The sequence below is a fragment of the Eptatretus burgeri genome, chromosome 8, assembly GCF_056783735.1.
Source record: "Eptatretus burgeri isolate ZD-2024b chromosome 8, Ebu_testis_v1, whole genome shotgun sequence".
NCBI classification, from domain to species: Eukaryota; Metazoa; Chordata; class Myxini; order Myxiniformes; family Myxinidae; genus Eptatretus; species Eptatretus burgeri.
In genome coordinates, this window is record NC_140968.1 from 49553868 (window position 1) to 49565585 (window position 11718).

Here is an 11718-nt window from a genome sequence, read left to right on the forward strand (position 1 = left end):
ACTCGTCTCCCATTGATACTCTCTCTGACATCAACTCACCCTGGGAATTCTTTCAAAGAAATTTGCGCTCTCTCTCAGGCACAGATTTATCCCATCTTCTCTTCAGTTATCCTACCCTTCCTCCCGCCCATGGTACATTAAAGCTTGTGGTGAGGAATTTGTCCGAAAACAACTTGCCTTCACCTCGATGAAAGGCAAATCCTACTGAAGGCAATCTCAGTTCTTTCCACAAAGCTCGGAACAAGTGTGTCTACCCTCAGAAGAGCCAGGAAACAATGTTTTCAATCTCAAGTCTGAACTCTCAAACCTGTCTCCTCCTCAAAATCCTGGTGGCATCTGGTTAAATCTGTTTCTGTGTATGTTCCCCCTCCATCCTCTCCCTTACTTCAAATGGCTGCACAGCTGACTGCACATGAAAAGGATGAATGCCTAAACTCTGTGTTTGATTCTAAATCTTGTGTCTCAAACCCATCGCTTTATGCACCCACCTTACCAATTGTACCCAGCTGTTCCTGGACTCTGTGTCCATTTCTCCTTACCAGGTGGAGAGCTTGCTGTTAAACTTCAACTCAGATTCTGCAACTGGTCCAGACGGCATCAGCCCTCTTGTCCGAAAAAAAAACCTGCTCTGCTGCTCTTGCTCACCCTCTCTCTGTTCAATTCACCCTCTCGTTTACTCAGGTCATCTGCCATCTGCTGGGAAATCAGCAAACATTACTGTTCTGCATAGAAAAGGTGCAAAAACAGATCCCTGCAACTACAGACCAATCAGCCTTCTCCCAATCATCAGCAAGGTTATGGAATCCATCATCGCTTCTGAGATCAAATCCTTCCTCCTCTCCAATGGCTTTATTTCTGATCATCAATTTGTATTCAGACCAGGTCACTCTACCCTGGATATGCTGCTTCTGCTTTCCCAACAATGGATGGAGGACTTTAGTGCCAGGCATGAGATCAGAGCCATCTCCCAAGAAATATTGCATGTTGCTTTCGAGATGGTCTGGCACCCCGCCCTGCTCACCAAACTCTCTTCCTATGCTATCCAAGGCAATATCCACTCGTGGCTCACAGACTTCTTCTGTCGCAGTCAACGTGTGGCCTTTAATGGAATTCTCTCATTTCGTTTTCCTGTCCAGGCTGGTGTTCCACAAAGCAGGGTATCTCTCTGGAGAATCCTCTTTATCTCTTTGCTGATGACTCCACACTCTGCCGTACCATCTGTCATCCCTCAGGTCAGCAAGCAGCAGCCTTTTAACTCTCTGCAGATCAAGATAAAATCACAAGCTGAGCCAACACTTGGAGCATGACTTTCAATCCTGACAAATCTCGCATTCTCACGATGTCTCTCAGAAAGGACCATCTGGAAACCCCTCCCAATCTACTTTCTCAACAATCCTCTTGAATAAGTCCTTTCATTCAAGCTTCTGGGTTTCACTATCTGCCACAATCTTTCCTGGGAAAGCCACATTTCCAAGCTGGCCTCGAAAGCCAGTTTCCGATGGGGCATCCTCCATCGTGCAAAGTCCTTCCTTGGCAAACCTGAGCTCCTGACCACATACAAAGCTTTCATCCGCAGCATAATGGAGTACTGCTCTCCCTTCTTGGCTGGTGCTCCAGTTGGTGCAATTTAGTTCCAGGCTATACGGTAACAAAAAGTAAAAAATTTGAAAGGGAGTTGTCGATTTTCTATTGGCACTGTATGTCACAGCACATAGTGGAGTCATCAGCAAAGAGATGAGGATTTTCTTGAGTTGGTGAGGTCATTGACGAAGATTTGGAATAATATGGGGCCTGGAACACTGCCTTGGGGTACTCCAGCCTTGACAGAGAAAAGAGATGAAAGGGTTCCGTTCAGAGCCACACATTGACCGATAGTGGAGGGAAGTCAGTAATCCAAGAGTGGAGTTGGCCTTGGATTCCATAGGTAGACAGTTTGGAGAGCAAGGCAGGATGCCAGACTGTATTAAAAGCTCAAGATATGTCCAGAGAGACAGCCCTGATCTCATGTCTGATATTGAGGGCCTCCACCGTTGTTCGGAGAGTAGAAGCAGCATGAGAGGGCATGGCATGTTTTGGGTTAAAGATTCTGCCATTACGGGTATGTTCCATCATCGCCATAAACTCAACTCCATCTCTTCTGGATTTCATTTTGACCAATTTCCCAAAAAATTTCTGCTGTTCTTATTTTGCTCCAATCGTTTCATCTTACCATATTCTTGTTAAAGTGGTCATCTTTCTAGTTGTTATTAGAAAACCACCTCAGTGCCGATAAGTTTGGCATTTCACTCAGGCCGATTGGCAGGGACTTCAAGCAGCCATCACACTTCGAGACTCGTCTCCCATTGATACTCTCTCTGACATCAACTCACCCTGGGAATTCTTTCAAAGAAATTTGCGCTCTCTCTCAGGCACAGATTTATCCCATCTTCTCTTCAGTTATCCTACCCTTCCTCCCGCCCATGGTACATTAAAGCTTGTGGTGAGGAATTTGTCCGAAAACAACTTGCCTTCACCTCGATGAAAGGCAAATCCTACTGAAGGCAATCTCAGTTCTTTCCACAAAGCTCGGAACAAGTGTGTCTACCCTCAGAAGAGCCAGGAAACAATGTTTTCAATCTCAAGTCTGAACTCTCAAACCTGTCTCCCTCCTCAAAATCCTGGTGGCATCTGGTTAAATCTGTTTCTGTGTATGTTCCCCCTCCATCCTCTCCCTTACTTCAAATGGCTGCACAGCTGACTGCACATGAAAAGGATGAATGCCTAAACTCTGTGTTTGATTCTAAATCTTGTGTCTCAAACCCATCGCTTTATGCACCCACCTTACCAATTGTACCCAGCTGTTCCTGGACTCTGTGTCCATTTCTCCTTACCAGGTGGAGAGCTTGCTGTTAAACTTCAACTCAGATTCTGCAACTGGTCCAGACGGCATCAGCCCTCTTGTCCGAAAAAAAAACCTGCTCTGCTGCTCTTGCTCACCCTCTCTCTGTTCAATTCACCCTCTCGTTTACTCAGGTCATCTGCCATCTGCTGGGAAATCAGCAAACATTACTGTTCTGCATAGAAAAGGTGCAAAAACAGATCCCTGCAACTACAGACCAATCAGCCTTCTCCCAATCATCAGCAAGGTTATGGAATCCATCATCGCTTCTGAGATCAAATCCTTCCTCCTCTCCAATGGCTTTATTTCTGATCATCAATTTGTATTCAGACCAGGTCACTCTACCCTGGATATGCTGCTTCTGCTTTCCCAACAATGGATGGAGGACTTTAGTGCCAGGCATGAGATCAGAGCCATCTCCCAAGAAATATTGCATGTTGCTTTCGAGATGGTCTGGCACCCCGCCCTGCTCACCAAACTCTCTTCCTATGCTATCCAAGGCAATATCCACTCGTGGCTCACAGACTTCTTCTGTCGCAGTCAACGTGTGGCCTTTAATGGAATTCTCTCATTTCGTTTTCCTGTCCAGGCTGGTGTTCCACAAAGCAGGGTATCTCTCTGGAGAATCCTCTTTATCTCTTTGCTGATGACTCCACACTCTGCCGTACCATCTGTCATCCCTCAGGTCAGCAAGCAGCAGCCTTTTAACTCTCTGCAGATCAAGATAAAATCACAAGCTGAGCCAACACTTGGAGCATGACTTTCAATCCTGACAAATCTCGCATTCTCACGATGTCTCTCAGAAAGGACCATCTGGAAACCCCTCCCAATCTACTTTCTCAACAATCCTCTTGAATAAGTCCTTTCATTCAAGCTTCTGGGTTTCACTATCTGCCACAATCTTTCCTGGGAAAGCCACATTTCCAAGCTGGCCTCGAAAGCCAGTTTCCGATGGGGCATCCTCCATCGTGCAAAGTCCTTCCTTGGCAAACCTGAGCTCCTGACCACATACAAAGCTTTCATCCGCAGCATAATGGAGTACTGCTCTCCCTTCTTGGCTGGTGCTCCCGTCTCGCACCTTTCTCCGCTTCACGCTGTGGAAACCAAGGTATTTAGAATCATTAGTGTCTCCGGTGATGAAGCTGAGCCTTTGATTCTCTCACTGGTCTTTCTGTCTTGCCGCAGGCAGGTCTGTGGTCTGTGGCAGGCAGGCAGGTTGGTGGTCTTTCTGTCTTTTACCGTCTCTTTTCCTGCCTTGCCCCCCTTGCTTTGTCTGTGATCTGTCCCCCCCCCCACCCCCATATTTCCACAGGGATCTCAAGGCCCGCCAGTCACCCCCTTCTGGTAAAAGTACCAAAATCAAGAATTGCTGCTCACCTTCACTCTTGCATTCCTCTTTTTTCCTGCCTCTGGAACAAACTCCCACACTGTCTTCAATCCCACTCTTCCCTCCAGGTCTTCAAAACAACTGTACCCCACCATCTCTTATCTTTCCCCATCCAAAGGCATGATTTTTTCTACCCACATTAATCCACCCCAAACCCACCTCCTTCAAATTCCCTGCTTTTCTTCCTGAAAGTCCCTGTAGTGTACATCTTGTTTACCCCATGTACCCCACCCCATCCCTCTCCCTTCCACGGATCTCCAAATGTCTCTATTCCGCACCGTTTTGTGCTTCCCTCTCCCACCCCTCTTGTCTCCTGTTCCCTTTGTTAATCGTTCTGTCTGTTTGCTCTTATACGAGCCTCGACATTGTGTAAAAAAAAAAGAAAAACTAGTCATCATCGTCAACCTCACCAGGAATCAAGTTTATCATCGTCATCATTATTTTTCAGGTAAATTTCATGATCTTAACATGACCCTAACTCTATTTTCCCCATTACTCCCCAAGTTTTCAAATTTGTGGTTCATAGGAATTTTCAAGAATGTAATCCCTGCAGAAGGCAAGGCCTTCCTGTCTCTACTTGAACACTGCGTGGGGTATCGTGTGCTGTGAACTGCAGTTGTATTTTTATCTTGCCAAAACAAAGTTTTTGCAAGTTATGTTAGTCAGCTTGTATGTTGTTTTTTTTTTTGTTTGTTTGTTTTTTGTTTTTTGTTTGTTTGTTTGTTTGTTTGTTTTTGTCTGTAATCACGTATTAGAAATTCTGCAGAGCACAGTTATCATTGGAAATTTTAGTAACTTCGCATATCAGAGGCCTATCGAGGTCCCTTTCAGTGCACAAATTTTTGAAGGTCAAGGTCAAAGGTCAAGGCCACTGTCGCAAATCAGGGGAGTCGACGAAACCCTTATTTTTTGAGTAATTTTGATCGGATCGTCTTCAAACTTCATGGGAATATAGTTCATGGTCTGGTGCTCAGCTGATTAATTTTTGGTGGTGATTGGCCTTGACCTTCATGGTTAGTGCCTAAGGTCAAACATATTTGACCCCAAGGTCAAATTTTCAAGTTTTAGGAACCATATCGTGTAGTACCTCAAATTGAACACCTCGATGAGTGCTTTCTAGATATGTTAAGCTTGAGACATTATGACGTCATTTGGTGCCGTTATGAGGCAAACACATTTTTCATGGTTACTCTGTAGAACGATTCTCATCGGAATCTCTCGTAGGCAGATATTCCTCAAGGAGTCGCTCCTGGTGGATAGCAGCTCTGTTCACCTCAGTGTGACCTTAAAGAAGTCACACGTCACCTTTTGGCAAGATACGGGTCACCCTGCGGGTGATATTGATTTTATTTTTATTGTTTTAACAGCCGTGAGGCTCATAGAAGAGCAAAATTGGTTTGTTGGAAGTTTTTAATTTTTTTTTTTCATTTTCTTTTTCTTTTTTTCACAACTTCAGTCTTACAAAAATGTGAAGCATTTGTTGGATTTCATTTGTTTACTCTCATGGGTTCCTTGTTAGTGGAATTAGCCTGTGTTATTCCTAATTCGTATTTTCTTGATACTTTGACCTTGAGTTAAACTTCGATTGTATTGTATTAATTTGTCTCACTTTTCAATGTTTTTGTTATCTTTGCAAATCTGTCCTCGTAGTTTTGGTCCTTGGTTCGATTATGACATGTACTTTTCTTTTTGCAGGCGCAGATGAATATTGGTATTCCAGCAACAGTTGTGAACGATATTGAATCTGGTGAGTTTTAAAGCTGAGAATTTGAGATGTTTGTTGACTCAACACATTCAGAATAAAGATTTGGAGATATTTCAAATTTGTGGGGGTGGGGAGGGCAGCATGTGTGGTGAGTGGTGACATTGATATCATATGCAGATTGTGGTGTGCATGTATAACATTTGGAACACATGTCCTTCGCCACTTTTTCAACATATATATATTGGTGAAAATCAACAGAACGTTAATTGAGGTATGCTAAACGCCATGGGAAGCAAGGAGAAGTAGATGTTTTGTGTGTTAACCCTTTGTTGAAATGTTAGCCTTTCCTTGTTTTTCACTGCAGGTTAGCATACCTACAAATGATGTGCTGTTGATTTTGTCCATTATTCTACCTGTCCACCAAGGCAGATTTACATTTGACATTTGCCTTCACAATCAAGACGACTTCTTCATACATATATATTACATAAAGCTCTTTCTAATCACTAACTCATTGATTCACTCACCTATATAAATGTTTTGTCCCTTCTGCATGGGCTAGAAAGCTGAAATTTTGCATATTGCTGCAACTCAAAGCCAATATCCCAGGAAAAATGATCGCAAAATATCCACTAAAAAAGTTTGCCGGTGCAACCTCGATCTGCTCACTGTGGGTCACTTGATCCAAGACAATGGGATGTCGTGTGATATTGCATGGGCATGATCACTCCTTGAGGTTGCTGGTGTCTCTCACTTTTACGGCGGTATGATTAGAGAGAGTACCTGTAAACCTTTATCATTTACAGATGGTGTACAATGCAAGCAAGTGTTACAGTGCATGTTTACATTTTGTGTAACCTGTGTCAGGCACCCTGGTTATGACAAACATTCAGAATATGTTTTCGTTGATGCATAATTCACTGGACATGAATCCAGAAATACAGAAAGATCATATTGTCCTGGCAGATTGAACGCAGATGGATGACCATACATTCGAAAAATCCTCAAAATACAGATGAGATTTCCCAAATCGAATATGCAAAAAAATCAAATGAAACCATTTACGTGCGTCATTTTATTCTTCCCTGCATTCTTATATCGCTCTGGCACTGAAATACACTGCCCCATGCATATGCATCTGCACTGCCGAGAAAGAGGGGTGTGTTTGCACTAGCCCAGCAACAAGTTTGAGTGTAAAACGAGTATTTCAAGTGGTACATATCATATTAAAACCAACATACCCTGTGAAGGAGGAATCTGGGTCTTCTATATGTGAACCGGGCAAGGTACATGACTCGCCTATTCCTTGACCATGACAGATCAACTTCAACCCGCTGTGCGTTGGTCTGTGGAGATTCAGATTCACTTCTTATATCATACCCCTTAGGCCGTAAGGTATTATTCGCTGAACCCCCTCTACTCATGGAACCTACCTGTTAGACATTGCACTGCTGTTATCTTGGTGCCATTTTCAAAGTGTGCTCCTTGTATTCCCTCGTTTGCACCATTTCGGGTGATTTACACATCATTTTCGGGAAGGCATTCAGGTGGTTGATTGGTGCACACTCTCGGAATCCATCGCCCATGCCCATGACTGGTGCATCCATCGCCCATGTGTTGGTGCTCTTCCAAATTTGGACCGTGCCCAACAAAGTTTCCTTCTATGCTCTCACACAACTTTATGGCTGGGCCGTGTGGATCCACTGGCCGGCTTGCCCACCTGTGCAATCCCTGTGATACCCCTTCTACACTGGAGCCGCCTCTGAGCTTACCTGCTCCTCACCCTAACATGGGAGATGCCCTCACTTGCACTCCCCCCTCGATGCTCACATGCCATTTTGGCACCCCAGTTCCTGCTGCTCGGGCACCAGGGCCCATTGAACACTACATTGGCACACCAGGCCCCTCTCCTTGGGTACCTACACCCACAACACACTGAACACTAAACCAGCCCCTTGAGCCTACCTACGGCCTCACCTGGCCGACGAGCTTACCGGCGCCGGAAGTGCCTTGAGGTGAGTGCACATTTTTGAGCCACACTCCCAGCTAATCCATTATCTCCTGCACCCTGCAAAGATAGTACATGCTACAATCAGCACCAACCGCAGAACGACATCAATTTGCAAATTTACCTAATCCCTCTATCTAACATTAAACAAACCCCGAGTTTCCTTACGTGGGATCCACTCCCCCCATTCAAACCTTTGCACCATGCACTCAATTACCACTCAGACTGGGCCATTGTTATGCCCCTTCACTCTCTCACTTTTCCTCACACACAAATTCTCATTTCCGTTCACATTCTCACACACTCTGCATCATCTAACAACCTGATTTTCCTAACTAGCTCGTGCTCCCCGTCATCCCTGACACGAAGCACATTCCCTTTTAACACTCCCCCTCTACCTCTCTACATCCCCACTACATGTTCATTGTCCCTACTTAAATCTATGTCCCGACTGTCTCTCCAGATACCTATAATTTATCCTAGCCCTCCCTTTGGCTATGCTTCGATGCCCCATGGAGGTAACGAAGCATCCTCTTTGCTTAATCCCATGTGGTCCTCACAATGCTAACCCCCGAAAGCGAGTGCTCTTTTGCCCCCGTGTGGAGGTACCCATTGCTGGCACCCAGATGTAGGCTTCATTTCAACTTCTCTAACCCTAACCCATACTTCCTAATTATAACTTCTACCATTTATGCTACCCCCTCCAGCTGATGCTCTTGGACACCCATGGAGGGCCGTTTCTAATGCCCCCATGAGGGCCAATTTATTCTGACTCTACTCCCCCCAATTAACCTAATACTATCTGATGCTCCTTTGCCCCCGGGGAGGACCACTTCTAATGCCCTCACCGGCACAATTATTTTTACACTACGCCCCTCTAACTAATCTGACCTAATGCTCCTTTGCCCGGGGGTGGAGGTGGTTACACACCTGCACCCCCACATAGGCGCTATACTCGGTCACTTCCCCAAATGAGCCTCCCTCCACAGAGGCGCTCGGCAGCACACCTGTCGCCTGCCAATTAATTCAAATGATTGCACTGGCTTTCGGGCAATCACCCACGGGGAAACACCAATGTGTCCGACACTCCCACCGTAGTACTGCGGGATCTCCACAGACGTCACTTGCATACCGGCCACCCCACGAGCCTCGCCGCACCCACTCTTGCTCCGACCACGCACTCGAGCCATCTGACGGCGATCTTGCAGCTGCTTCCACTCGTGCCGGGCATCCCCCGAGCACCACTCACGTCTCGCAGCTTGTCGGGCCGCAGACATGGACTCCCGTGGAAAAAAAAAATTCTCCAAATTCCATTCATCCCTTTGTTTGCTCCGCTTCTAGCCGTCTGCGCTCTGCTAATTTATCCGGAACGGAGTGTTTCGGTGCCGGCTCCTCCAAAGCCATTATCACTTCGTGCAATGGTCCTTGCTTGGGCAGTTTGCCAAGCATGGACCGTGCACACTCTTGTACACACCTTGCACGCAGAGTCCCATGGGGCCGGTGCGGTTTCCAAAATACTTTTTTCACGCTCGGGAGGCTCACCCCTCCCATCAGTCACACAAACTGCTTCCCCCTTCTGGGTCGATGCCTGACCAACATTCTCGTGTTCACCACTCCACTCCATTTTCGCACACTCAGGTGCACTCATCCCCAACACACTCCGTTACTCTCACACTCCGCACAATGGGCACCCCCAGGAACCCCGGGTTTTGTGTTACCCCAAAGCTCGTTACACACCCGTTTGAACCATGCACATGTCCAGACTGGCCATGACTCACCTTGACGGGACTTACCTCCTCCCGGTTCCTCTCCCCGCGTTGGTCCGCTATTGTCCATACAAATGTTTAAATACAATTTTGACTAACGGCTCGTAATTTGGAGATGCGTGGAGCGCACCTCAGGCCAATCCTGAACTCCTGACACCAAACTGTTGTGGACCCGGGGTCGCGGGGGTACTTCGAAGGTGGTGCATATCCCTGGTTCTCCCAGGACTCACTGGGAATTGCAGGCCATCGCACACGAAGAACTTCATGTCACGGCGGGTCGCTAAATGACCGCGAACGCCAATAGCTTGACCACGTCAGAGTCCTCCGTCTGACACCGTTTACCGAAGAACACGTGATTTCCTTATCCGGGAATCACGCCTTCGGCAATTATGCTGTTATTTTCTTTAATTGAGCTTGATTAATGCGGCCGAGCTTTCCGCGAGCACAATGCCGGACTGATACAAGAGCCCATTAGTGGGGAATTATAATCTACCAGCGAATCTACATATGGACATTGCTGGACCAATGTAAGAAAGGACAACCACGAGCAGATTGGAAATATAACAACAATAATTTATTTACAATGAGCGATGAGGCGTACGGGAAGGAGGGAGGGGAACTTAAAAGCTTTAATGGCGTAGAAGGGAAAACCGAGGCAGGAAAAGGGGAAATGCAATAAATTGAGTGTAATCAAGGTATGTATTTATAAAAAGGGACAACATTGTACAAGTTACAGATTTAACCTATGCCTTACCGAACGACGAACAAAATAGGGAGCCCATCAGACCACACACATACGGGGAGACAAATTGGGACTGGTATGTACATCACCGTCACTCTCCCCAGCTTGGTACCACTCTCCAAAATGGCCCGGACACTGCTCTCTACCACCGAGGGTCCAACAGCTCCATCGGGAGCACGAACCAATGCATCCAGGAGCAGGAAAGAGACGAGTATGATAACCCAGGCAGAGAGAGTGAAAGAGCTCCTGCCACGACCAGGACCCCAATAGTTAGAGGCAAAAGAAGAGAGTGCAGCAACCAAGATCAAGATTGCTCAGGGGTGCCGACAGAGAGACCGAATCAGCCCGCCGAACGCAGCTTTATAGCCCTGGGGGCAGGCGGGGCCAAAGAGCCACACATCACATACCCCGAGGAGGCCCGGGACCAGCCATTGGGCCACATCAAACCCTACGAGCCAGCCAACCCCTACGAACCTGGGCCGGCCACCTCCGCGACTATATATATATATATATATATATATATATATATATATATATATATATATATATATATATATATATATATATATATATATATATTATCCCTGTGTTGTAAGAGGCGACCAGGGTTGTGTCAGGAAGGGCATCCTGCGTAAAACATGTGCCAAATCACTATGCGGATCATACAGATGATCCGCTGTGGCGACCCCTCATGGGAACAGCCGAAAGAAGAAGAAGAAGAAGATATATATATATATATATATATATATATATATATATATATATATATATATATGTATGTATGTATGTATATATATGTATGTATATATATGTATGTATATATATATGTATGTATATATATGTATGTATGTATATATATGTATGTATATATATATATGTATGTATATATATGTATGTATGTATATATATGTATGTATATATATATGTATGTATATATATGTATGTATATATATATATATATGTATGTATATATATATATGTATATATATATTGTTACAGTTTGCCGGGACGTCGGCCGCGACACGACCGCCAGACGGAGCCACAAGTTGGCCCAGCTCGATCGCCCAGAATTTCAGATCGCCGGCCTGGATAAGTCCGGAGTCGACGGGTCCTTGTTATTTTGGACCGCGAAGGGTCAATGTTTCCACCACGTGGTACAGGGTTATTTGCCAAATCCTCAAAATACCTAGAGTCCACGTGGCGATCTACCAAGCCTTCGCACCCTCGACGGA

At 45.7% G+C, this 11718-nt stretch overlaps 1 protein-coding gene across 2 annotated transcripts in view; it reads left to right on the top strand.

Moving 5' to 3' along the window:
- ZC3H7A (zinc finger CCCH-type containing 7A) overlaps window positions 1-11718 on the top strand; it is a 139112-nt gene that overhangs the window by 48467 nt on the left and 78927 nt on the right. For both annotated transcript variants that reach the window (XM_085891973.1, XM_085891974.1), the window contains one exon: window positions 5961-6012. In XM_085891973.1, the coding sequence (XP_085748099.1) occupies window positions 5961-6012 (52 nt within the window). The remainder of the gene's footprint in view (window positions 1-5960; window positions 6013-11718) is intronic.